Source organism: Marmota monax, unplaced genomic scaffold, assembly GCF_021218885.2.
Source record: "Marmota monax isolate L192 unplaced genomic scaffold, Marmota_monax_Labrador192_F-V1.1 WCK01_AAM20220418_F8-fsc00021, whole genome shotgun sequence".
Taxonomy (NCBI): Eukaryota; Metazoa; Chordata; class Mammalia; order Rodentia; family Sciuridae; genus Marmota; species Marmota monax.
The window spans coordinates 26,397,072-26,423,890 of record NW_026695228.1 but is presented as its reverse complement, the minus strand read 5'-3'; the positions used below and the strand labels follow the sequence as shown (position 1 = coordinate 26,423,890).

General features: G+C 52.8%; 2 protein-coding genes and 1 non-coding gene across 12 annotated transcripts in view; 2 read left to right on the top strand and 1 right to left on the bottom strand.

The window, feature by feature from the left end:
- Positions 1–21,188, top strand: part of Dnm2 (dynamin 2) — an 89,480-nt gene extending 68,292 nt beyond the window's left edge. For 2 of the 10 annotated variants that reach the window (XM_046437503.2, XM_046437502.2), the window contains exons 13-21: positions 780–831; positions 1,823–1,834; positions 5,729–5,842; positions 12,369–12,478; positions 15,210–15,321; positions 15,812–15,976; positions 17,367–17,599; positions 18,576–18,827; positions 20,803–21,188. In XM_046437503.2, coding sequence (XP_046293459.1) covers positions 780–831; positions 1,823–1,834; positions 5,729–5,842; positions 12,369–12,478; positions 15,210–15,321; positions 15,812–15,976; positions 17,367–17,599; positions 18,576–18,827; positions 20,803–20,842 — 1,090 coding nt within the window. In that variant the 3' untranslated portion in view covers positions 20,843–21,188. Of the gene's footprint in view, positions 1–779; positions 832–1,822; positions 1,835–5,728; positions 5,843–12,368; positions 12,479–15,209; positions 15,322–15,811; positions 15,977–17,366; positions 17,600–18,575; positions 18,828–19,427; positions 20,356–20,802 lie in introns of those variants that run through there. The other 8 variants (XM_046437498.2, XM_046437497.2, XM_046437496.2 and 5 more) reach the window with 4 other exon arrangements.
- Positions 20,936–24,338, bottom strand: Tmed1 (transmembrane p24 trafficking protein 1). The gene is made up of 4 exons (XM_046437506.2): positions 24,118–24,338; positions 23,381–23,478; positions 23,061–23,244; positions 20,936–21,904 (listed from the first exon to the last, which is right to left on the bottom strand). Exons 1-4 carry the CDS (start codon positions 24,298–24,300, stop codon positions 21,686–21,688), a joined length of 684 nt encoding a protein of 227 aa, XP_046293462.1. The 5' UTR covers positions 24,301–24,338; the 3' UTR covers positions 20,936–21,685.
- A 1,839-nt stretch (positions 24,339–26,177) lies between these two features.
- On the top strand, positions 26,178–26,250 carry Trnav-cac (transfer RNA valine (anticodon CAC)). The gene has a single exon. It is a non-coding gene; the product is annotated as a tRNA-Val (tRNA).
- Positions 26,251–26,819: the final 569 nt, after the last annotated feature.

Sequence of the window (26,819 nt, the reverse complement as noted above, 5' to 3'; positions counted from 1 at the left end):
CCTCAAAATAAAAAAGGGATTGGGCAGTGGCCCAGTGTCTGAGTCTGGGTTCAATTCCTAGTACCATTAAAAAGAAGAAAGAGGGCTGGGGATATAGCTCAGTTGGTAGAGTGCTTGCCTCACATGCACAAGGCCCTGGGTTCAATCCCCAGCACCACACACACACAAAAAAAAAAAAAAAAAAGAAAGAAAGGAAAAAGAAGAAGAAGAAGGCAGGAGGAAGAGAAAGGAGATCGGCAACTATAGACAAATAGGGTTCCTGATTGAACTTAAATGTCCTCTGACTTGGGTCAGGAGCAATCAGAGACTAGTGCCATTTTCCCAGGGCTGGATTGCTTTGTGGTTAGTGCTACTTACAACCTGGTATTGGTGTTAGAAATGGGAAGAGAGAGTATAGGGAGAAACCTCAAGTGTCTGACACTCAACCATCCTGGTGCAGAAGTACCCCTGGAGTTACCTCCTGCCTGCCTCCCAGCTACCTGGCACTCCAGCTTCTCCTGTCCCCTCTTAGAAGCTCCAGGATCTTGTGGAAAGAAAACTGGCACTTTTGGGGTAGTGAGATCGGGGTCTAGAAGCATTAGTTCAGCCACATGTGCTTTCTTGTTCTCTAGGCCCCAGCTGTTTTTCCTGGGCAGCATGCAGACAGCATCTGTCTTCCTCTGTCCATAGCTGGTCAGTTGGTCCCCCAGGGAAAGAACCCCACCTGGGCAACCAGGGCCTCTTGCTCCTTATCCCTCCTGGCATCTCATCCACATGTGCTTTCTCTGCTTTGATTTCAGCGCCCAGCAGAGGAGCACACAGCTGAATAAGAAGAGAGCCATCCCCAACCAGGTAGCTTCACCAGGCTGCAGTCACCACTCCACCATGGGGGTGGGGGAGGGTGCAAGAGATGACCGAAACCCAGTAATGGCACTTTGCACATGAACTGCCCTGCCAGGAGCTCACCCCTAAGCACCAGACCATCCACTCTGTTAGCCTCCGAAGTCCACTTAGATATCAGTGTTTCCGAAAACAGTCTGAGTGCTGAAGCTTTGGTAGGGCCACAAGAGGCAGATTTCACATGCAGGGGGTGCTGTCCTATTTGATATCTGAGGCCAAGATTAAAGCCTGGCCCTGGAGATGGGGTGACACAACCATCACCCAAGGTGTCTATAAGCAAATTGAATTTCCCATCTCCTGCCCCAAGTATTGGGGACCTGTTGGTGAGAACCATGGAGGCTACATTGTCACAGGCATCTCAGAGAAGTCTGGGGTGGTTTGAATCCCATACCCAGACAGACCCTGAGCCTTGATAACTTGTCCCAGCTAGAGGTCTCGCAATGGCTTTATAAATACCAATATTAGGTGGGTTTTTTGGTTTGTTTGTTTTATGGTTTTTTTTTTTTTGTTTTTGTTTTTGTTTTTTTAAGAAAACTTGTCTTTGTAAAGTTTCTGCCACTTGTCCCCACCTTTTCCACATCAGACTGAGGTGGGGGTGGGGATGGGGGCGGGGGCTCTGCTGTTTATCTTGCACGATTATAGAGTTGATGAAAAAAAAGAATGTAACCTCTGCATGATTTTTTTTTTTTTGCTGCTTGCCATAGGTAATATGTACATTGTTGCTTTTTCATTTTGAGAGATGATAATGAATTAAATATTAACACCATGGATATAATTAATAGCATGTAATTTTTTTCTTTTGCTGTTTTTTTCCCTGCTCCTCTCTTCTCCCATTATTGTGCTTTTTCCTGCTTTTTCTCTGTCCCCTCATGTCCCTTTCGTCTCTTTTCCTCTGCCTGCTCTTCCTTGATTTACCCACAACCCTAACTTTGCATTCTCAAAGGGGGAGATCTTGGTAAGTACCTGCTTAGTGTGGTAGCAAACATTAGAGAACCTAGTATCGGTGGAGATCCTGCCCACCCTGTAACATTCCCTTCCCCACAAAATAACCAAAAAAAAAAACTAAAAATAGAGCTAACCTGGAAATCCCACGTCACAGTTGTCATTGGACTTTGCATTGTCTGGGTGTCAATTGCCCTCACACAAACACTAACCTGACCACCACCTTTGTCAGAAGCCCACCTCTCCAGCTGATGCCTGGCGGGTTCACCTAGGGTCCTATAGATCAGGGATGGCAAATAATCAGCTTATATACTATCCCTGCCTCTGCTCCACTTCCCTGGCTGTGGAAGATTCTCCTCGAGTCCTACTGAAATTTTTTATTGCTGCTGTCACTCCTCTTTCTGCCTCCAGTGCAGACATCCCTCACTGACCAGAGCATGTTTTTCCATATGCAGAAATTTCCTCTCCTGTGCTCATGGCAGGCATGGCTAATTGATTCAGCCCTCTTCCCCATTTACCTTTCCTCCATCATGTGCCAATGGCAGAAATTGCTAATCAATCCTGACATTGTATCCTAATACATATGCCACCACTCCCCATTCTGTGACCGATGTGACTAACTGATGAGGGCTTTTAAAATTTCTTCTTATAATCCTGCTTCTGTATCCATGGCAGGCATGTCTAATCATTCAGGGTGTGTTTCCTGGATTGCTGCCACTAGCCTCGAGCCTCTGTAGCAGATAATGAGACTGTTCTGTTCCATATGCCCCCTTTCCTTATCCTTTGCCTGGGACAGACATCCATAATCAATCCTAGTACCTGTTCCTGCCATTCTCAGAAATCTCACCACAGTGCTCTGGGCAAGGTGAATTGTATTTGCCATCCCTGCTGTAGGTAACGCCTCCTCCCCTTGCTCAAGCCCTTGAGTGGCTCAGCCCAGCCCAGGAGTGGGCAGAGGCCACTTGCATCTGAGAGCTGAGTCCAATTCAAGGCACTCACTGCGGGCAGCTGGCCTAAGCCTCAGCCTGAACCTCAGAGAGCACTGCTCTAGCCTTAATAGAGGCCCCCTTCTCCAGGACATTCTCCCACTGCCAGCCCTCTGCAGAAATCTTCCAGTAACCCCAGGATCAGTAACTGAGACAATGCTATCTCAGGGCTTTGATGTGCCTGGGTTCCTAGAAGATAAAATAAAGATAGAGCCAAAGCAAAAGCCTGGACCCGTGGGGAGGATGTTTGGGGGAAGAGATTGGCTTTAGGCCTGTGGTTCCCTCTTGCCACACACCCCTCCCCTCACCAAGTTCCTTTGAACTTGAAATTTTTCCTCCCCAAACAGTTCAGGCACATGCCTGCTTTCCTCCTCCCCACATCCCAGATGTTTAGTCATTATTCTTTTCCTATCAGATTCTACAACCCTGGCCATAAAGCCTTGAGTTTGGCTGTGGCCTCTGGGTGTCCCAGCCATGGTTTCCACCCCTGCCTGGGACCCTGACTCAAGAGAGAAGGCTGGCCTAGCCTGCCCGCTGACCCCGCCTGCACCGCTGCTTGCCTGCTGCCCCTGGCTGGCCCTGCCCACCTCTCTGCGCGCCTACCTGCCTGTCAGTTGTGCACCCCGGACCTCAGGAGCCCTACCTGTCTCTCCTGTCTCCCTGCCCCGTACCACTCCCACTTCCTTATAAGCCCAGTCCCCTGGGGATGGCCCCTTGGCATTCCCTTTCTTTGGATCACTGTGTGTGTCTGCCCACAGCTCACTAGAGAGGGATTTAGGCTCTGACCCTTCTGAGCACTCATGCAGGCAGCTCTCTAGGTGGCCTGAAGGGAAGGTGCCTCAGGGCTTTTGCCAGGCCTCACCCGAAGCCCGCACTCCCCAGCCTCCTGCTCCAAGGCCTGGGTATGCTGTTCCTCAAGGGTGTGCTCTGGGAAGGGCCCCGCCCATGGCCATGCCCCTGAAGCACAGTCTGTGGGCTCCGGCCTCCCCTAGCCTCAGGTGGGAAGCAGGCAGCCCAGGCCACAGAGGGATGGTTGGAGCAAGGTCTCTCCCAGGAGAGCAGAGACCACACCATGCAGGATTTCTTCTTTTGGGGAGCAAGGACAGCCTGGATCCCTATTTTCATTCCATGACTAAACCTAAGCCTACTATGCTTTTAATCTGTGCCAACCCCTGGCCTACACCTGGGTGAGGCAACCCCTCTGTCTGCCCTTGGGTAGATGAAGGAGCAGAACATGGCTGCCATAGAAAGCCACTCGGGACTGGGCCATATTGTTAGAACCACGGGGTCCCTTCTGGGTCCTCCTGTGCAGTTTGGCCTTGGCCGCAGTCTTTCTGGAGACCAGCTTTGCTAACAGCGCAACAACTGTCCCAGTGAGTCTGGGATTGAGCACATTCCAGAACACTGAGCCATCCTTCCATGCTGCAATCAGGACATCTTGGAAAAATTAGGATGATGGTCACCCTCTTGTCAGGGAGACTATCATGACCTTGTTTGGGCTGTTGGCCTATGTTCCTGATGGCTGCAGGGGTCCTGAGATCTCTTTCTCATCCCAGCAAGTGATAAGTCTATACCCTTGACCTTAACAAAGGGTGCCAGGTGGCAACTTTATGCTGTCCCCAGCCTGGGCAGGGACTTCAGCATGGTACAGGGTGCCTGGGCTTTCTGTGGCCACTCTGCCTTCCTTGCCGCCTGCAGCTGGAAGACAATGTGCAATCATGGGCAGGGGCCATGGGTTGGTGGCCCTGTTAAAATTTGGTACCCTGGAGGGAGGTTCAGTAGGCACAGTGAAGCTCCTTCTGAAAGCTGCCTACCAGGAAGGTTTCCGGGCCCCAAACTCATCCCTAGAGACCCCATCTCAGGTTCTCCTGCCTAGTGCTGCCCTGGGAGTACCCAGTACCAGCCCTTCCAGCTGTCATGGCCATGTGCAGCCCACCCTCTAGAGCTTAGCCCGTCTGTTGCTGTCTTGGCCCCAGGCAGCCCTGTCTGTGCCTCCATGTGCTTTCACTGCCTGGGGTTCCCAGTTCAGTGGGGGGCAGGGGGGCTCTGGTCCACATGTACCTACCTCCATGTCCCAGGGATCATGGGAGCATAAGAACGTGGCCAGCCCCCTAGGCTGCCTGCATTTAGCCATCAGGTAAGTCTCTAAGCAGGCCTGGGGTCTTCTCTGCACTCGATGACAGCGACAGCCAGACATCCCAGGGCCCTGAGATGCCATGCAGAGAAAACTGCAATTGCTGGGCTTAAAGCCACACTGGGGCATGATCCAACCCCGATAGTCCTTGTAGGGTCCCTGAGGAGGTTCCTCTGTGCTCCAGACTTTGTCACCAGCCCTCTAGGAAGAAATGTCCTCCCAACCCTAGTGACCTGGGCACAGTTGAGCCAGTAGTGAGGGTAGCAGTCAGTGGAGTGGAGTGAGAGTCATTCCATGGCATGGGCTCCTGCAGTCCTCCAGTGACAGCCACCTGCCAGAGGGCATGAGGGGTGACACTGAGGGCACCCCTGGTTACCTTATCTCACCCAAAGAAGATGTCACCTTCCATGTGCCCCTGCCCTGAACACAAGCCCCAGACTTCCCCCTGGGCCTTTTTCTACCAGGTGAGCGTGCATTTTGCCTCCTGGTTAACCAAGTTAGCCCCAAGCACAGAGGGCCTCACAGGGTCCTGGTTCCCTATCAGCACCTGAGCCAGCGAGTTACTGTCCTGTCTGTCTGCCCACCTGCCTGGGCACCCTGCTGGGTTTCCAACTGGGAGTGCTTGGGGTGAGATGGAGTTGGGTTCTCCTGGCTTAGGGCTAGAGGTGTCTCTGCCATGGTCCCCAGCTTCCTGCCTTGCTATGGGGTGAGGGTGCTGGCTGCTGTGCTGGGGGGTAGCCAGGGTGATGGAACACCGTTCCCCGCTAAGCCATGTCCTCCCCCCCAGGTGATCCGCAGGGGCTGGCTGACCATCAATAACATCAGTCTGATGAAGGGTGGCTCCAAGGAGTACTGGTTTGTGCTGACAGCCGAGTCACTGTCCTGGTACAAGGATGAGGAGGTGAGTGGCCGGTGGCAAGGGCTGGGTGATGGGGGTTGTGGGTGGGTAAGCCCACACCTGCTCCCTCTAGGCAGCAGCCATCCATTCACTCACTCATTCACTGTTCATTTGGGGAAGGTTCTAGAGGGCAGGCTTGATGTGCTGGGCATGTCTCATCATAACCCAGCCCCTTGCTGTCCCCTGTGAGGTCGAGCCTGATGGCAGTCAGTTCCCACAGGGGGAAAGGGGTTCAGGAGGTGAAGAGCTGCCAGGAGGTTGGAAATGGACCCTAGGCCTGAGCACCATAACTCTCATGAGAGGGGCCACAGCTAAGGGTTGGGAACTCAAGTGCAAGGCCAGGCTCCTGGAATGTGGGTTTTGTCACCCATGGGCTTGGCCAGGCTCTCAGGGCCTTGGTTTCCTTACCTGTGAAGTGAGATAGAATGCTCCCTTCCCCCTGTGTGGTGCGTATCCATAATGAGTGTCTTTTGAACAGTATGCACATTCGTGTCATTGTGAGAAGGAGATGGAGAGGCCTCTGGGGACTGTGGGAGTAAGAACTGCAGGGAACTATGTTGTATGTGGAATCCTACCAAGGGGCTCATCCATTTGGCTTGAAACTACGCACTTGGTGGACCTGTGGGCAATGAGCTATGAGCCAGCTCAGCCCCGGCCCAGCAGACCCTCTTCTGAGCAGTTCAGACAGGCACTGCCACCCAGGCCACTTCTGCTCTGTGCTCGCCCACCCTCCACTCCTGGCTGACTCATTTCTTGGTCCTGTCAGTATAATGACAACCACAGTTTAGCAGGTGGGGAGTGAAGCCACTTCTTCACAGTGATGTGGGCCAACCATAAGGAATGCAGTTTCTCTCCATAAACTCAGCCAAGATTGCTTTAAGCAGGTTATTAATTTAGGTCTGTAACAGAGGTCCCAATGAAGGCATGCAGAAATTCAGAAATCTGTTTCTTGTTCATGTGTCTGTGAGCTTGGTGTGCCCCTGCTGCCAGAATGTCCAGGGCCTGGGCTCCGCCTTCTCGGTCACCACCTTAACACATGGCTCCTCCTCGCTTTCCAAGACCGTCCCCATGTCCACATCCCAAGAAAGGAAAGAAGAGTTGAGTATGGTGGTGCACACCTGTAATCCCAGTGGTGCAGGAGGATCACAAGCTAAGGCCAGCCTCAACAACTTAGTGAGGCCCTGAGCAACTTAGCAAGACCCCTGTCTCAAAAAAAAAAAAAGGCTTGGTAATATGGTTCAGTGGTTAAGCACTCCTGGGTTCAATCCCATGTACCAAAAAAAAAAAAAAAAGAATAGAAAAAAGAAGAGGGCAGATGAGGGGAATGCTGGCTCCATTTATGGGCTCCTAGGCAGCAGTCTGTTCACAAGGCTACTCTGTGGGAACTGGGCACCTAGCTGACAGTTCATCACCCTAAGAAGAACATGAGAACCAGAGTTTGATGCCTAGTGTTCTACCAGGATCGTGAGCAGGTATTCTCACCCCTTTATGTCTTGTCTTCCTATCTATAAAGTAAAGGCCATGGCCTGCTTTCTGTGGGGCTATGGGAGTCCGAGGGGGTAATCCTGGTTCTAAGCCAAACGCAGGACCTGGCTCTTAGCATGTTCTTGGTGATTTGTCCTGGTGGTCGCCTCAGGTTAGTCCTCCAGCCATTCTGCATGAGGGAACACCCCCCAATTCACAGAAGGGGAACCAGAGTCTTTGAGGGTGTTTTTCTCAAGATCATGCTGGGGCCCAGCTCCAGATCATGGCGTGGACTAGCATTCACTGCCCAAGTGCTTCACTGCGATACAAAGCCAGCCAGCTAATGCCCATGGTCCCTGGGATGGCACAGCAATGACAGCACAGCAGGTGTCCTCCATGATGAAGCCAAGCTTCTCTGATCACTTCTAGAGTGGGAGGAGGCCAAATGGAAACGCACTACTCTGGGGGTCTCTCCAGGACAGGCTGGCCTGGGCCCAGCCTTGTGTCCTTCCAGTCAACCTTAGAGAGGAGGCAGTTGGAGCTTCCTTGAGGAAGCAGCAGTGGGAGGGCCTGCACATTTATGCAGCCCCCTCCCTGTGGCAGTTCCAGGGCTAGGAGAAGTCACTGAGTCCCCACAAAAGGCACCCTCCTCCCTTTCCTCAGCAAAGTCTCAGGCCTGCCTTAGGCATGGCACTGTCACCCCTCAATTGCCAGTTGGGAAAATTGAGATGTGTCCCTGTGTGGTAGACACCCCTCGCCTATGACCGTCTGTGAGCACATGCCAGCTGACCTGAGGGACAGCTGCCCCTGTGTTCAAGCCACTCCCCCGTAGCTCAGGCTGGATACAGTTACTGCAGGGGAAGGTATTGGTGTGAAAGGTGGTCATCCCTCTTCACACGAGGCTTACACACTCAGCCCTGAACAGTTCCTGGAGCTTTCAGAGCCCTGTGCCCCCTGAGGGACCCTGCTGGGGACTGTTCTAATCCCAGGATGGTGGGGTTGATAGAGCTACCACAAGAATTTCTGGGGTATACCTGGAACCCTCCAGAACTCCAGGCCCAGCAAGCCTGACAAGGTTGACACGTAGAAGCAGGTCAAGACTGGGTGTGGTCTGGCCTCCCTCCACCCACCCCCACCGCCGCCCCCTGCCATCAGTTCTTCAAGAAACCATGGGTCTGGCCAGGCATGGTGGTGCAAGCCTGTAATCCCAGCTACTGGAGAGACTGAGTCAGGAGGGTCACAAGTTTGAGGTCAGCATGGGCAACTTAGTATGACCTTGTCTGAAAATGAAAAAGGCTAGGGATGTAGCTTAGTGGTAAAGCACCCCTGGGTTTGATCACCAATACTGCAAAAAAAAGAAAAAAAGAAGACGAAGAAGAAGTAGTAGAATAAGCAGCTACAGAGGCTATGGGATCCATCACTCCTCAAAATGGCCGGGGTGAGGGGGTGGGGACAGCCCTTTCGCATTCCCTCCCCTCTTTTTACCACCAGTCTGAAACCCAGTCTGCTCTGTGGAATGTCAGCTGTCCAGGGTCTTTGGTCCCCCGGGGCAGGACCAGGCTGGAGCAGCCAAGACAGCAAGGCATTGGAGTCCCATCTCCAGCACTGCACAACAGAAAAAAGTCAACCGGGGCTGGCCCCTGCCCTCCATTGTTTTGGGGGTGCGCGGATCTTCTGGATTCTGCCCATGGAAAGACCAGGCCCCGGGCAGGGTGCCACGGTGCGGCTGCTGGGCCGAAGCCTAGACTGCGCAGGTCACCGTGTGGCCGCGCTGCAAGTCCAAGTTTACGAGCTCCTCTTCTGTACCTTGAGGAAGCGCCCTTTGATTTTCCCTCGTTGGGGGGGGGGGGGGCATTTTAAGCAGGAGCCTCCTACCCTCCCTGGAGGCCCCAAACTGGAAGCAGGGGCAGGGTTGGGAGGAGGTCGGGCGCTGGTGGTAATGAGAACCAGTCAGACCCGTGAAAGGGGCCCTGTGTGTGCCCCAGACACAAAGCAGTCTAAGATCAGAAGGGACAGGCACAAAGTACTACCCCCTCCCTGCACCACTGCCCACACTGGGGACCCTAGCAGTCACCCCCAAGGGCCAGGCCACTTTTGTAGAAAAGCTTTGGTGAGAGACAAGATGTCAGAATTTCTTTATTTCTGAAATAAATGAGGAGACATTAACAGCGGAAGGGGAGAGAGGGGAACAATCCAGCTAGAGACCCCCAAGCCCAGTGCTCCCTTGGCCTTTATCCAGCACCTCGTCTCCCCCCCCCCCAGACCCTTCTTCTTTGCTCCAGAATCTTCAGTTAAGTCTCCAACCCAGTGGGAAACAGGACTGTGGAAGGTGACACTTACCTCGAGGTGTGCCTCACTCTGGGGGTGGCAATAAGTTTAAGGGACCGGCGGGGGCCATCCTGAAGAGCTGCTTGCCCAAGCCCAGCCTAACCAATGTGCAGACTACTGTACACATTCAGAGCCTCCTGAACACTAGTCTGAACACTGGGATGGCGGGGCCGGCTGTTCATCCCTTGGGCCCCCAGCACGGCAACGGCAGGGCCACCACGCGAGGCCATGCCTCTGCTCCTCTGAACAGGCGAGAAAGCCACTGCTCCTCCTGCGACAGTCTGCTCTGTCGTCTCTTCTGACGTGGCAAGGCTGCAGCCGGCTCACATCTGGAGAAAGTTGTGGGTTTTCAGGAAATCCAAAGGAGGGGGTGGGGGAGGAGGTTGGTGGGAGGGAGGGTTGGGTCGGTGGCCTGTGCGCAGATCTCTGGGGTGGGGGAGGGGTGTCAGCACTCCTCTATGTCTGTGTGTGCCTGTGTTCTGTGTGTGTGTATGTGTGTGTGTTTGTGTGTGCGCACGCGCATGTGCTGGCAGTCGCAGGAAGGCAGCCACTGAGTTCTGGGCGGAATCACACTATAAACAGTTCCAGATGTGGTGTCTCGCTAGAAGCCAGGAAGGCCTCTGACTCAGTTGCTTGGCCTGGCTGGTGGCTGGGAGCTTCCTGCCTTATGACACGATGGGGCAGGGGTCACAGCCGCCCTTCCACAAACCTCCAGGAAGGCCCCAACCCTGGCCCCCTCTAAACCCTAAGCCCTTCCCCAAGAAGGCGGAAGGCCCTGGGCCCTGTGGGCCGCTGTTTTGTCTGCAGTAGCCATTGACAGCCTTTCTTGGATACTGTCTCTCCCCTGGGCTCTCAGTGTCCTCCTGTCTCGTGGCCAGTGGGCCCCTCTGTCTGTGCTGTGCCCTGAATCCTTGCCCAGAACCCTGGGGGCTGGCCCTGGAGCCAGTCCTACCAGTAGAAAACCCTTGGAGCCTCAGTGGGCATGATGCTAGGGCTTTGCCATGTCAGCAATCCTCGCTTCCTGTCATAAGTATGGAACTTGAGTGCTTCTGTTGACGAATGGGGAAACCAAGGCACAGGCGAGAGAAGAGACGTGTTCAAGGGCACACAGTCAGGAAGGGGTAGAGCTGGCACTTGGCTTCAGCCACGCCCCCATGCGGCCAGGCCCACCTAAGTCCTGACTCTCTGCCTGAGGGGCAGCCCCTAGATCCCTTCCCTTCCATCACTGTGGCTGCTCTTGAATTCAGAGGCAGCAGCAGGGTTGAACTTCATTCTGGGGCTTTTCAACAATATGGAGACAAGACATGTGACAAAAAGTTTCTAAAGACATCTGAGTGCTGAAGAAAGGAGAATCGCAGAGAGAACCCAGCTTTGTGTCAGGTGGACATGGCTCGTGAAGTCCCACAGTGGCCCACACCACCTGCTGTGTGCCCCTGGACAGCCAGCTTTCCTCACTGAGCACAGTGTCATCCTAAGGAGATTGAAGGAGAAGGTTCCACGAGCTGATGGATGAACAGCACACGGCCTTGGTCACTGGGACCTCTGCTGCTGCTGTGGGTCACATGCATGTGGGAATCAGGGACCCTGAGTGCTTTGTTTCCCTGCTATAGAAGATTGGTTCATGGGCTGGGTGGTGGTGCAGTGATAGAGCGCTTGCCTAGCATACACAGGCCCTGGGTTCCAACCCAGTACAGCAAAAATAAAATAAAAATAAAAGCAAGTGACACTACTGAAGGGGCTCAGTCCCGTGTTGGGCTCAGAGTAACTGCGTAGTCGATATTAGTGGGTTATACAGGTCTTGTGGTGCCACCTCCAGCTGTGACTTGCAGGCGGAGGGTCACACCTCTGAGCTTCCTCCCCAGCAGCCTATGGAACTGCCATGCCCAACACTTGGTGGGCACTCCCTGAAGGGGGCCACCCTTACAAACCCACTGACAACCGGGCATGAAATGCATGCCTATAATCCCAGCCACTAGGTAGGCTGAGGCAAAGAGATCACAAGTTCAAGGCCAACCTGGGTGACTTAGTGAGACCCTGTCTCAAAATAAAAGGGGCTGGGAATGTGGCTTAGTGGGTTCAACCCCAATACCAAACCAAACAACAACAAAGCCACGGATGACGCCTAGGCATCAGATTTCCAGCTCTGGGATCAGGTGAAGCAGCAGTCGAGGTGTAAAACCCAACCTGCCCCCGCCTCTGCCTGCCCCTCTGTGGGGCCTCAGTCTCTCTCCCTGTAAAATGAGATCATCATGATAGCTCACTGCTAGGCCCTTTGGAAAGTGCTTCCATTCACTCACTGGGGGTTGGGGGGGTTGTGTTCTTCATGTCCCCACTGAACAAAATACATGGGCATCTGTCCTCCAGGAACTACTGAACCAGCCCAGGTGACATACAAGCTATCACGTGGGTCACTAAAAGCAAGGCCCATGGGGGTGTGGGGTAGGGTCAGCCCATGAGGGTCCCTTCTGCATAAAGACTTGAGGTAGACAAAAGAAACCCTCATAGTTCAAGGCCATTGGCATAGAAGCAAAGGTCCTGGGGTAGGAACCCCCTTGGAATGTACTGAGTGTCAGGAGGAGAGAGTAAGGGGGAGAGCTCTGGCAGATGAGTTAATTCACATAAAGTCAGGAGCATGGGAAGTGCCACATGCTGGCAGTAGCCCTGGCCGAGCATTCTGGCTTAAACTTTCTCATGTTGCTGGACATCCCAGAATGACTCCTGTCCCCTCTGCCCTCAGGAAAAGGAGAAGAAGTACATGCTGCCCCTGGACAACCTCAAAATCCGTGATGTGGAAAAAGGTTTCATGTCCAACAAGCACGTCTTTGCCATCTTCAACACAGAGCAGAGGTAAGGCGTCCGCAGGGCCTGGGAGGGCTTGGGATGCAGACAAATGGCCTTGTTCCTAGTCTTTCAACAGCGTGCACTGAGTGCTTGCTCCCAGCAGTCCCTGCCTCATGTTCCAGAAAGGAAGTAGGGTGAGAAACAGAAAAAACACCGGGTGTTTCTGAGGAGTAGTCAGGGAAGACCTCTCTGGTCAGAGATGGGGATGAGGTGAGTCGGCGAAGGCGTGGGGAGCAGAGGTACCACAGGGAACTGGCTGTGGTCCTCACAGGCGCCCTCTGGTAGTTGTGGGGCAACCCTTGGTGGGTGGGCAAGGAGAGAACCTGGGGCTGGGCTGGGCCAGGTGGGAGGTCATGGAGCCAAGGACTTGGAGGAAGAAGGAGCAGATTCCAGGTAGAAGTAGAGCTGATGAAATCCTCTAGTCAGGCATGAGCGAGACACTGATGGCAAGCCTGGGGACTTGGGCCTCAGCTGCTGCTAAGGGCTAAAGGGGGCAGTGAGGTAGGGCAGGTTTGGGCTTGGTCAGCAGCTCAGCTGGGACCTTGCTGAGGGAGAGGCCTGGGAGACACCCTCAGAGTAAGTGGGAGGCGAGGGAGATGCAAAACGTGGTGTCCAGGAATGAGTCTCAGGCAGAGATGTGAACTGGGGAGTCGCTGCTACACAGATGGGATTCAGAGTCCTAAAATCAAATCAGCCGGGGGCGTAGCTTGGTTCTAGAGCGCTTGCCTAGTGTGTGCCGGGCCCTGGATTTCATCCTAGTACCACAAAAAGGGAAGAACAGGTGAAAGAAAACAGTCCTGAAAGCATATGAGTCCCCCTTCAAGGGAAGATGGAGATGAGGGAGGACCCAGGAAGCCCTTAGGACCTACCTGAGTAGGGGAGCAGCTATTAGCAAAGGCCTGGTGTTTCTATGTGACCAGCCAGTGGGCCCTGGTGTCCTCCCTACTGGCCCCAGCACCATCGCCCCACTGCTCATCCCACCCACTCCAGCTGTCTCCTGTTTTCTGAAAGAAAAGTTCTGTCCTGGGCTAGCTGGCCTGCACCTCTGAGACCCAGCTTGGCCAGCAGCCAGGGCCCAAAACCTTTTAGATTATCTTTTAAGACTGGAATCAAGGCACCCAGAATAGTAATAGAAACAAGATAGACATTTCCTTGTGTAGTTACAAAAATTAAGTCTAAAGGGAAGAGAGGCAGCTCTAGGTATTGGGGCCCAGACCCCACTTCTTGTTTCTCAGACTTCCTGGACGCATGGCTCCCATCTCTTTGTCCAAGAGGGCCACCCAAACTCCAGCCATTATAAAGCAGCATAAAGGAGAAGAGCCACAAAGGCCCGCCCCTTCCCTTCCCTCTGACTCCCTCCAGACTCTTTCAGGGCAACCACTTGCCCATGCTGGTTGGTCAGAGCTCTGTGATGGAGCCATGGCTGACCTCAGGGCCAACACTCACTTGAGAACTTTAGGGTCACTTGCTGCCTCAGCCCTAAATGTTTGTGGAACAGGCTGGCATGTGTGCCCTGTGACACCACAGTTCCTGACCCAAGAGGTGCTTGAAAAACACAGTCCCTCCTGTCTTGCTTCTCAAGTCCTTGGTGCTCTGCTTCTACCACCAACTTGCACAAGCCTTGCCAGGCGTCTTGGTACTGTCCTTGGAGTTCCCATTCTACCTAGTCCTGGGACTCAACCACATACATGCTAGACCTCTGATGTGCAATGGCCACTGGCAGTTATTTACATGCAAAGGATGAAATGAAATTAAAAATTCATTCCTGTGGTCGCTCTGGCCCCATTAGCCTCCTTGGTGGGGGTAGAGTCAGGGTGTTGAGCTCAGTGATAGAGCACTTACCTACAGTAGGTGAGTTTTTGGATTCAATCCCCAGCACTGCAAAAAATAAAAATTAAAAAAGGCATTTTAGGGCTGGGGTTGTGGCTCAGCGGTAGAACGCTCACCTGGCGTGTGCGAGGCCCTGGGTTCGATCCTCAGGACCACATATAAATAAAATAAAGGTATTGTGTCAACTACAAATAAAAAATAATTAAAAAAAAAGGCAATTTAAAGAAGCTGCCTGCGCCTTAGGCTGCCACATTGGATGGACAGTACAGAACATTCCCACTGATGGGTGTGCTGGCGCACACCTGTAATCCCAGCAGTCAGGAGGCCGAGGTGGGAGGATTGCAACTTCAAAGCCAGCCTCAGCAACTTAGCAAGATGCTTTCTCGAAATTAAAAGGGCTGGGGATGTGACTCAGTGGCTATGCACCCCTGGGTTCAATTCCTGGTAAAAAAAAAAAAAAAAAAAAAAAAAAAATCCACTGTCACAGAAAGTTCTGGTGGAAGTTACCTCTGTAGGCTTCCTCATTGGGAGCTTCCCAACCCAAAGGTAGGTGTTATGACACACATGCTCCCACTTTGGGGCTTTTTGACAGCTTTTGGCTCCCACAGGAGAACTCAAATGAAGGGTACGGGCAGTTCCCAGGAAAAGAGTTGGCAACAAAAGCCAGAGGTACTGCTCCACCAGGCCCTCCCTGGGCCTGTGCTCTATGCCTAGTCCCATTTACGTGCTGGACACACTAACTCACAGTGACCCCTCAGCATCAAGGAGGAAGGTGCTGAAGCCATGCTGGAGCCCAGGTCAGGTTTGAGTCCATGCTCAGGCAGAGAGACGCCAGAGCTCACACCTCTTAGAGGTCAGTCAAGTCCATGGGCAGGGTCAAGCTACATGCCCCTTCCTCCTGCCCCAGGAATGTCTATAAGGATTTGCGGCAGATCGAGCTAGCCTGTGATTCCCAGGAAGATGTGGACAGCTGGAAGGCTTCATTCCTACGTGCTGGGGTCTACCCTGAGAAGGATCAGGTGAGGAGCCGCCCTGCCCTACCCGCCCAACACTCCTTGTGCTGAGCTGACCCATCTGGGAGAGGAAGGAGGCAGGTCATTACTAGACCTTGTGTACAAGGATTCTCTGAAGGTGTGTAGCTGACGCCCACTTAAGCAAGAAAAGCAGAGATGGGATCAGCTTGTCATCAGAATCCCAAAAGTTTTCAACTGAAGCTGCTACAGTCAAGGATCTCCAAGGACTTGGGTCCCATCTGCGTGGTCCTCTTCTCTCTTCCCATCCTTAAGGTGGAATGAGCATGGATGCATTTGGTCTCCAAATACGTTGTTACCACAACTAGGGGAAAGGATCTGGGGGCAGAAAGGACCTACAGGATGTCAGGGCCCCTGACAACCAGGGGTGTTTGGTTATTGGTGGTAGGTACATGGCAAGCAGTACCCAAAGAAAGGCAACTCACTACAATCACCTCAGGCCTCAGTCACCCCTCACCGCCTCTGCTCCCTCTTGCAGGCAGAGAATGAGGATGGGGCTCAGGAGAACACCTTCTCCATGGACCCGCAGCTGGAGCGGCAGGTGGAGACCATTCGCAACCTGGTAGACTCCTATGTGGCCATCATCAACAAGTCCATCCGTGACCTCATGCCAAAGACCATCATGCACCTCATGATCAACAACGTGAGTGCAAAATTCAAATTAGAATGAGTCATAACATTGGAACCTGGATTGCAGGCCACACTGGGCTCCTGGTTCCATTTAATCAGATAATTGGAGCTAACGCTGCGCTTGCGCACTTTGTCTAAACCCTGTATTCCCATCTCTAAGAAGTCTGTGGCCTGAACACTCCCATCTTACCTAAATTTGTCCTACCCTGGAACAAGTATAAAATTAATAAACAAAAACTGGTAGTGTTTAAAGAAAAGCAGTTAAAAGATATAATGGGAGGGCTGGGGATGTGGCTCAAGTGGTAGCGCGCTCGTCTGGCATGCGTGCGGCCCGGGTTCGATCCTAAGCACCACATACAAACAAAGATGTTGTGTCCGCCAAGAACTAAAAAAAATAAATAAATATTTAAAAAAAAAAAAGATATAATGGGAGAAAAGATATCGATAAAGGCATAAGGTACTAGGAAGAAGGGCTGGGGATGGAGCTCAGTGGTAGAGCACTTACCTAGCATATGTGAGGGACTGTGTTCAATTCTTGGCACCACATAAAAATAAACAGATAAAATAAAGGCATACTGTCCATCTACAACTACAAAAAATTAATTGATTAAAAAAATGTAAAAAAAAGGTATGATGGGAGAAAAGATAGAGAGGGATAAGATACTACAATAAGGGTTTGGGGTATGATTCAGTGGTAGAGCACTTGCCTAGCATGCATGAGGCCCTGGGTTCCATCCCCCAGGACTTCAAAAATAATAATAATAATAATAATAATAGAAATAAATTGAACAAGAATCTTGTGAAGGCAGGAAGAGCATTTTGAAAGCACCCCTGAGAGACTCGGCAGACAGCTGGATAGAAAGCTTACCAGATACACTTCCAGCTATGCACTCCAGTGTAAAGGAAAAACCAGGGGGCTGGGGATGTGGCTCAAGTGGTAGCGTGCTCGCCTGGCATGCGTGCGGCCCGGGTTCGATCCTCAGCACCACATACAAACAAAGATGTTGTGCCCGCCGAAAACTAAAAAATAAATATTAAAAAAAAAATTCTCTCTCACTATCTCTCTCTCTCACTCTCTCTTTAAAAAAAAAAAAAGAAAAAGAAAAAAGGCTAAGCACATGGTGTATGCCTGTAATCCTAGCTAAGCATGAGGGTCCCAAGTTCAAGGCCAGCCTGGACAACTTAGTGAGACCAGTCTCAAAAAGGACTGGGAATACAGCTCAGTGGAAGAGTGTTTGCCCAGCTTGTGTTGGTTTCAATTTCTAATACTGCAGAAAGTGAAAAGGGAAAAAAAGCCAAAGGAATCTCTGTTCTAGATAAAGGGTGGTTTTTCAGTCATGGTGAGCCACTGAGTTCTTGGCTGGGGTGATGGGAGGGCCTGACCTCCCAACATTTGTCTCCAGACGAAGGCCTTCATTCACCACGAGCTGCTGGCCTATCTATACTCGTCAGCAGACCAGAGCAGCCTTATGGAAGAGTCAGCCGACCAGGCCCAGCGGCGGGACGACATGCTGCGCATGTACCACGCACTCAAAGAGGCACTCAACATCATTGGGGACATCAGTACCAGCACTGTGTCCACCCCCGTGCCCCCACCTGTTGACGATACTTGGCTCCAGAGCACCAGCAGCCACAGGTCTGGGAGACTCTTCCCCTACATGCAGCAGAAGCTGCTGCTTGTGGGTGCCCAGGTCCATCCACGTATCCTTCAGGGTCCTGGCAGGAAATGGGGCACAACGAAAGGGTGGAAAGGGTGAAGGGGCCGAACCCTAGATGGCACAACACCCAGGGCTGAGCTGCTGTCCTGCCCGAAGAAACAAGGGAAGAGGTGGGTTCAAGGTGCCAGTCAGGGCTGGAGTGGGTAGAAGCTGCATATATATAATCCTGACTCCTCATTTTCCTGATTTTCTGCCTTCTGGTGCTTTCTCTTAGTTAAGCCCTTCTCAGAGAAAGAGGTCTGGGTGATGCTGGCCATAGGGGTTAGCCTCCTGGGACAGAGAAGAAAACAGGCAGGCGGGGGGGTGGGGGGTTCCTAACCAGCATACCCCACCAGCAGAGCTGTTAGTAGAACCAATACCTATCTGCATGGGGTTTGGGGATACCAGGCAGGGACACAGGAAAGGTAGTTGCTCTGCTGAGACCTTACAGCACCACAGAGTTCCTTAGAAATAGAACCCAGAGTCCAGGTCTGGGGAGAAATGGGTGCCCAGGTTCAGCAGGGAGCCCACGTAGGGGCTTGCTGGTTCTGCAGCATCTGGAGGCAGTAGAGCTAGATTCTGGAAGGGTCTTGGGCTATGAGGATGGCTCAGAGGCCATGGGGGGGTCCAAGTGGGGGCTGCTAAGTGGTAAATGCCCTTTAGGGTGCAGACATAACATCAGGGAAGCTGGAGCCCTTGGTGGCAGAGGGGAGGCAACGCCGGGGCATGGCTCCAGCTGTGGGTGGGAAAAGAGTCATTGCTGAGCAGGTCTAGGGAAGGGCAGAGAATCTCCCTATACCTTTGATGCCTCTGTGGCCAGAAGCCCCCAGAGTCTGGGTCCCCAGTGCCACACTGTCATGGCCGATGCTCACACCTCCCCACTTCACCTCATAGCCTCTACCCATTCCTCCACAGCCCTACTCCACAGCGCCGACCTGTGTCAAGCGTGCACCCGCCAGGCCGGCCCCCTGCAGTGAGAGGTCCCACACCAGGGCCACCTCTGATTCCTGTGCCTGTGGGGGTCGCAGGCTCCTTCTCAGCGCCCCCCATTCCATCTCGGCCTGGACCTCAGAGTGTGTTTGCCAACAATGATCCCTTCTCAGCCCCACCTCAGATCCCATCTCGGCCAGCACGGATTCCCCCTGGGATACCCCCTGGAGTGCCCAGGTAAGGTTGGACCCCACTGGCTGCCTATCATGTAGAGCCCCCAGCCTGCACACTGGGATCTCTTCTAGAATCTGACTCCCTCCCTCCTAAAGATCTTCTGCCATGCTCTAAGCAGGGAGTGGAAGAGTTATCACCATCCTGGGGAATGAAGGCCCAGAGAGGCCAAGTCCTTTGCCCAGAGTCAGAGTGGTAGAATCAGGGTGACTCCAGAGCTCTTGGCTCGTCCTTTAGACCTAAGTAGTGGGCCACCATGTAGCTTGGCACCCCTTGCCCTGGGTGCCTGTGAATACCATTTACCTTTGTTTCCCTGCTGAGGACAAATGCCCGCACCAGCCATTGCAAGCTTCACTCACCTCCACCCACCCTATGGGCCAGCTCTGTTCTTCCCACTTCTGTGAAGAACCCCAAGCCAGTGACTATGACACCAACAGACAAATGCCAGGATTTGTCAACTCCCTCCTGGTACCTTAGCAGTCTATGGTGTACCCATTACTGGGAACACCTTGGGGTGGGGTGGGGTGGGCTGGGTCCTCAATAGTTTCCCTGCTTCTAGCCTCACTACCCTCTCCCCCTCCCCATCTGTCTTTATTCTCTTTGCAGCAGAAGACCCCCTGCTGCGCCCAGCCGGCCCACCATTATCCGCCCAGCCGAGCCCTCCCTGCTCGACTAGGCCACACAGGGGGCATTTCCTCGGGGGTCCACGTACCCGCGGTGCAGGAGCTTCGGTGGTCTGGGCCCCTCTGCTGCCCCTGGCCCTCCTGCCCCTATTCTGGGACCAGGCTCCCGTGGGCAACCCCTGCCTCTTCCTCCCTAACTTGGCCCCAGTCAGGGGCTGGCCTGGCCCCCATTCTGGACTGGACACTAGAATGAAGGGGCCCCGGAGCCCCAGGCAAGGGGGTTCCAGGGCACTGCACTTTGCGGGGTAGGGTCTCAGGGTGGCAGCAGGAGTAACCACCTTGGATACCAACTCGAATGAGGGATCCCGACTGTGGTGGCAGGGACTCTGCCAGGAGCTTCTCTGGCCGGAGATGTTCATATAGGAACAGGCTTTCTGGAAGCCGGGGTGCCAAGGGCATCTGTATCCCCTAGTCCTTGTGGGACAAGGAGTATTTCCACCTCTCTCACTGGGAGGTCCCCAGCAGAAGCCAGGCCCAGTGGGTGCAGGACTGCCCACCGGGCCCAAGTTGTACATATTCCTTTCTAGGCCATATTAACCACAGCCTGAGCCCAGCCGGGGCTTGGCTGCCAGAGTTGCCTTCACCAGGCCTGGAACTCTCAGCCCAGGCCAGCCTCACTCTTTCCTCTCTGGGTGCCCTCCTTCTTCTGGGACCCTCAGGGTGGCTTGGGCTCTGTGTGGGTTGCGGAGGCTTTGGGAGTCTCTCAGCTCCCGTCAGGCCTCCTCTACCAGGCAGGCCCCGGGCACCTCTCTCAGAGCAGAACTTCTTGCTCACTCCTTTCTCGGTTTGACCACTGTAAGTGCCTGCACTCTGTATCCTATTAATAAACTAAAATAAAGGGAAGAACCTTCTGGTGGCTGCTGTGTGGGCCTTTTGTGTCGGTGTTCAGGCTGAGGTTGTAGCCTAGCCTCTCCTGGGCCTCTCACCGGGACCCCTTTCCTTCCATGAGGAGCCCTGTAACCTCACCTAGCAGGGGCTCTGCTCTGCTCTTGGGCAGTCATATTTTCTGGAGGAAGCCTGACACCAAGGGAGAGCTTTCACCTTCCTCAGTACCCCAGAATCAGAACAGATACTCCCCGCTCACCCCCAAGCCCCCAGCCCCACGCCTGGCTGCTGCAGGTGACCCAGTGCTGAGGTGGAACAGGAATCCCAGCTGCTACCCAGACCCTGCATGGTCTGACCCCTCCAGGCCTCCAGGTCCCCCTTCTCCCTCTCTTGCCCTCTTGGGGGACCCAGGCCTTTTTGCCCAGCCCGGGACACAGTTAAACTTTGCTTTCTGATTTTTCTTTTGTGCCCAGGCGACCACCTCCATCGGCTCCCGCCCGACCTTTCTTCTGAGCTTCGTGGGAGATCCCTCCCGCCTGCCTGGCTGCCCTCTTGGGGGCAGGTCTGTCCCAGCTGGTGTCCCTGAGCCCCAGTCACCAGGCTCTGTGAGATTTTCTGACCATAATTTATTGACTCCAGTATGCAGGCCGGACCACCCTTTGTTCCTTGGGGCTCCTGCACAGGCTTTGGCCAGACCACCCCTCAGCCTTGTCTGGGCCCCCTGCACAGGGAGGGGTGGGTGGTCCTGCAGACCCTCTCCTGGAGTTCTGTTACCAGACCTCACACTCAGCAGGCCCCCCGCTGGGCTGAGGGGCCAGGGCCTCTTCCTGTCAAATAAAGTGACTATCCTGGCAAGAAATCTGCAGCCCTGTCTCCTTTTCAACCCCTGACATGAGCAGGCCGCCCCCAGCCTAGGAGAGAAACTAAGGCTTAGGGTCCCACAAGTAGCAGGCACCCTCCCACCACAAGCTGGCTTGGGGAGCCCAGGTGGGGACTCGGGGAAGTCGGCTTCCTGGGCCTGTTCCACTCTGGGTAGTGCTGATACAGGCTGGAAGACTTGAGCTAAGGCACATTTACAGGGGGCAGGGCCAGGAAATCCAAGGGTTGCATTCCAATGCTGCGTCACCCACCATATACAATTTCCAGGAAAGTAGAAGCAGACGCTGAACTGCCCCTTTGGGGGGCCCAGGTTTGCAAGCCAGCGGTGCTCTCTGCACAACCCAGGAGAGGAGATGCACAGGGCCACACTTGTGGTGCTCACTGCACAGCCTCCCCTCCTGCAGGAAACTACGTGGGGAAAAACCCGCAATTCACACTGGCTGCCCCTTTTTTCCAGTTTGTCCTCCAGGGCAGGGGCTACGTGGGTACCGGGTGCTTGTCCTGGAAGAAGCGCTTGAGCGTGCAGACTTGCAGCACGGCCACCAGCAACAGCACTGCTACATTGACAGCTGACCAGAAGTTGACCCGCTCCAGGTTGCCTTCCTGCAGGTTGCGGTCCCGAGCCTCAAAGGCCCGCAGCAGTGTGAGCATCTGGATGCTGCGCTCCAGCCGGGTCCTCATGGTCTCGATGGATTCCTGCAGAGTGAGGGACAGAGTCAGGCCTCCAATAAAATGAGGAAACAGAGCAAGGCCATGTTGGGCAAGAAAGAGAACTGGGGACACACAACTTGGCCAGACTGCCTAAGTCTGAATCCTCACTCTGCCCCTCACTGGCTGTGTGACTATAAGCAAGTTAAATAACCTAAAGGCCTCAGTTCACTCTCCGCACTGCCCCCACCTTTGGTACTGGAGACTGAATTCAAGAGTGCTCTACTTTGAGCTACATCCCCAGCCATTTTTATTTTGAGACAGGGTCTTGCAAAATTGCCGAGGCTGGTCTCAAACTTGCAATCCTGTTGCATCAGCCTCAAGTAGCTGAAATTACAAGCACATGCCACCACATCCAGCTCTGTTCACTCTTCTATTAACCTCAGCATTGCTGTGGAAGTTGAATTTGTAGGGCAATGGAAGAAGGCTCAGTGGTAGAGTGCCTTCTTAGCATGCTTAAGATCCTCAGATGGATTCCCAGTACCAAAAAATAAAAAGAAAAGAAAAAGAAAAAAGTTGAATGTCTAGATACAATATATTTACTAGTGATTAACAGAATAATTGCTGCACCCAGGCACAGTGGCATACTCCTGTAATCCCAGAAGTTTGGGTGGCTGAGGAAGGAGAACTGCAAGTTCAACTTGCCAGTCTCAGCAACATAGGGAGATCCCATCTTAAAAAATAAAATGGGCTGGGGATGTAGTTCAGTGATAGAGCACCCCTGGGCTCAATCTCTAGTATCAAAAAAGAAAAAGATTATTGAAGTCACACTGCCCGAGTTCAAATGCCAGCTCTCACAGTGGCTAGTTGTGTGATCTTGTGTGAGCTACTTGACCATTTTGTGCCTCAGTTTTACTACCTATAATATGGCGAGACAGCACAGCCCCTAATTCATGGGGTGGTTTGGAGACTTGATATATGAGTTATTTGTGACATAACTATGCATTATTTAGCTTTAGAACAGCACTTACTCGTAGAAATGAGCTATTATTTTAACTGACATTAAGTTAAAATATTAAGGTGGGGACAGCACTATGTAGGTGAGTCAGAGTCAGGCCAAGAGAGAGACACCAGTCAAAGAGAAAGAGTAGAATGCTCTGCTGATAAATGCCAAAAAACGCAGCCCAGCTCAGCCCGGTCGCACCTTGATATCCTCCATTTTGACATCCAGCATCTCCTCTGGCTCCACAGCCTCTGCCCAGCCCTCTACCTCCTCATCGTCTTGCAAGCTGTCAAAGATGAGCTCGAAGAACACCAGCTTTTCGGAGATGGTGCTGAAGGAGTTGTCAAAGCACAGCTTGTAGTCCCCCGCCTCTGTAGGCTCCACACTGGGCAGACAGACACACAGACGTGACCATTAGTGCCAGCAAGACGGACTCTAGGGCAGGTAGGGCAGTAACCCGAGGCCCCTGCGGAGGGGCAGGGCTGTAACTGAACCCAGGCAGGGAGCAAGACTTAACTCACGTGTGCACCCCGTCAGCCTTTCGGGACTCGCTGACCAACAGCACACCCTGAGGGCTCTCCAGCGTGAAATCCACGTCCAACCCAGCACCTCCGATCACCTAGGGGGCAGGTAAGAATGGGTAGAGTACACCAAGGGCACCTACAACTCACGTTCCCGGCTGAATCAACCTGCCCAGATGCACATAGACCACCGAGGGCCTGAGTGCTGACACCTATACCTACAAGCGGGTCGTGCCTCCCAACTGCTCCTCTAGCTGCACCCTTTGCCCTGCCTTAGTCCTCACTGATTTGACAGCCTCAGGGTGGATTTTTTCATCAGGCCACACCCGTCAAAAGTCCTTGATCGATGTTTACTTCGCCGCGCTTTACTTGGCACTGCTCCAACTGAGATGCCAGGGCCTTGCAATCTCCGAGAAACCCTCACGTTGACCACTCCCTTTATTTTAGTCTACATATAATATGGCCACGCCCACTCGCGACGGTCCTGCCCTGAATGCCTTCCTTTACTTCCCATTGGCCCCGCCCCCTCAGCAGTCTCACCGTAGCCCCACCCTCTTCATTATTCCCACCCCTTCCGCTCCCACGAGCCACGCCGTCCGGCTAAGCGCTTGCTAGCCCCGCCCCCGCGTCATGCAATGGCTCCTCCCGCTTCCCGATTTAATGCACGCCTGGTCTAGCTGCTTGGCCACGCCCCCTTCCCCTGGCCCCCACTAGTTTCAGGGTCCGGGACCCTCTACCTGGTACTCGGCCTCGAGGCTTGCGTTGGCCGGCGCGGACTGGTAGAAGCACTGCTTCCTCCCCGCGGGCAACAAGAACGTGAACTCGCCGTCCTGGATCGGTGGGGGCCCTGCTCCTCCCACCCCCACTGGCGGCAATAGCAGCCACAGGGCCAGGAATAGGGCCGAGCCGGCCGCCATCATCCGGGTCACCCTCTGGTCTGCAAATGGGTCGCGGCTCCTTTAAGGGATAGCCCTGCCCACTCTGCTACTTCGCGGAGCTCATTGGTAGCCACTTCGTGTTGATTGACAGCTGCTGAGGGAACTGGGAAGGACCCCCTGAGAGAGGAGCTGTCCGGATAAGTGCCATATGCGAGTGAAAAGACTCAAACGAGAGACTTTTTTTCTGAAAGGCCTGAAACTGTAGTCTCAGTCGTTCGGGATGGGGAATAACAAAACTAAGCGCCATGATGGCACATATTTCGCAGGCCTCAGTTAAGACAACTAAGGTAGAGGTGGCCCGGGTCCTTCTAAAGCGCCTCGCTGAGGTTTTCCCAGAGTACACGGCCCCGGGACCGTTGGTCCATCTAGTCTGAACATAGCGGACCCGGGTTGCTTGACATGTCCCTGCGCGCGACCCGTAGGGCTCACTTATCTTCATTGCGGCTAATGGTATTGTTGATTACTAAGTATGGGCCGCCTCCCCCGGGATTTGACGCCCCACTTCCCATTCTGTGTACACCTTAGGCCAAAACTTTCAATTTTGTCTTTAAATTGGGGGCTATTATGCGCCCAACCCTTAGAACGGCTGTGAGAATTCAGTGAGAGGAGGTTGGAGGTTTGACCATAGTGAGCGCTTGGCTTTCCTTTTCAAGTCGACGTGGTTTCAGTTTGCATCCCATGGGTCTTAACTAGAGGACCCGCACATAAACTCAAGGCTCTGGGTCAGGAAAACGACAGCCATGGTGAGAAGAGGTGAAAGTGTGGGCCTGGGAGCCAGATTGCCTAATTCAAACCTCACTCCACCCTTCACTTAAGGCGATCGACCTGCTAACCCTCAGTTTTCTTGTCTGCAAAAGGGGGATAATGATAACCCTAGCTGTGAATAATAGCTGTCCCATTGGGCTGCTGTGGGGACTGAGATTGTGCTTGCCAAGTGCTTATTTTGCATTATAGTGCTTGGCAAATTTTAGGCTAGTGAATAATTTTTACTTGGTTCCTGGTTTATTGTCCTCCATTGAGCAGCCTGTCATTTAACCGCTTTCAGCCTGGCTTTAGAGAATCTGGAGGCCACCAAGGAAGTCATCAGGCCAAACGGAATCTACCTCTAAATATAAGAAGAAAATGTTAGCCAAGCATGCTGGCACACACCTGAAATCCCAGTGACTCCGGAGGCTGAAGCAGGAGGATTACTAGTTCAAAGCCAGCCTCAGCTGATAAAATATTTTCAACACCAGGTGTGGTGGCGTACACCTGTAATCCCAGCAGGAGGATCTTGAGTTTAAAAGCCAGCCTCAGCAATTTAGGGAGGCTGTAAGCAACTTAATGAGACATCCTCTCAAAAAGGTTTGGGATAGTGTTGGGTTGTGGCTCAACGGTAGAGCGCTCGCCTCGCAAGCAGGACCCTGGGTTCGATCCTCAGCACCAGGTAAAAATAAATAAGATAAAGATATTGTGTCCAACTGCAACTAAAAAATAAATATTTTTAAAAAATAGAGATGTGGCTCAGTGGGAAAGCACCCTTGGGTTCAATCCCAGGTTTCAAAAAAAAACAACAACGATGTTTAAGTGGAAATCTTCCATGATGGACTGACTGAAAGAGATTGGCAGCTGGTGATAATTACTCTTCAAGTAAAGCTAGATATTGTCAGCTCTTTCCTGCATGTGGGGAATCTGAGGAAGTAGCATCAATTTGTAATGTCAAAGTTTATATATACACTATTCCTTTTCTCAGTGCCAAGATTTTTTTCATTTATATAGATGCACTGCTTATACATTTTAAAGTAGCAGCAGAGAGTAGGTAATTCCTGTTTTTTATTTTATTTAATGGATTATTTAAAAATGCACTTAAATTCAGGGCTGGGGATATAGTTCAGTTGGTAGAGTGCTTGCCTCACATGCAAAAGGCCCTGGGTTCAATCACCAGCATCCCCAGCATCACTTCACATTACATAAGATTAGCCACTTTAAAGAGAACATTCAGTGGCATTTAATAGATTCACAGTGTTGTGAAACTCTCACTTCTATGTAGTGCCAAAATATTTTCATCATACCCAGGTGCAGTGGTGCATGCCTGTAATCCCAGTCTCAGGAGGCTGACAGAGGAAAAGAGCATGTAGGAGGCCAGCCTCAGCACTTTAGTGAGACTACGTCTCAAAATAAAAAACGAACTGAGTATGTATCTCAGTAGAATCATGCCAGGATCCAATCCCCACACCAAAAAAAGATGTGTATTTCATCAAGAAGAATCCCTACGTCCTTTAAGTGCTTATTCCTCATTCCTCCTCACCCCAGCCCCTGGCAACCACCTCTACCTCTACCTCTATGGATTTACCTACTCTAGATAGTCCATAGAAATTGAGTCATATGGGGCTGGGAGGTGGCTCAAGCGGTAGCGCGCTCGCCTGGCATGCGTGCGGCCCGGGCTTGATCCTCAGCACCACATACAAAAACAAAGATGTTGTGTCCACCGATAACTAAAAAATAAATATTAGGAAAAAAAA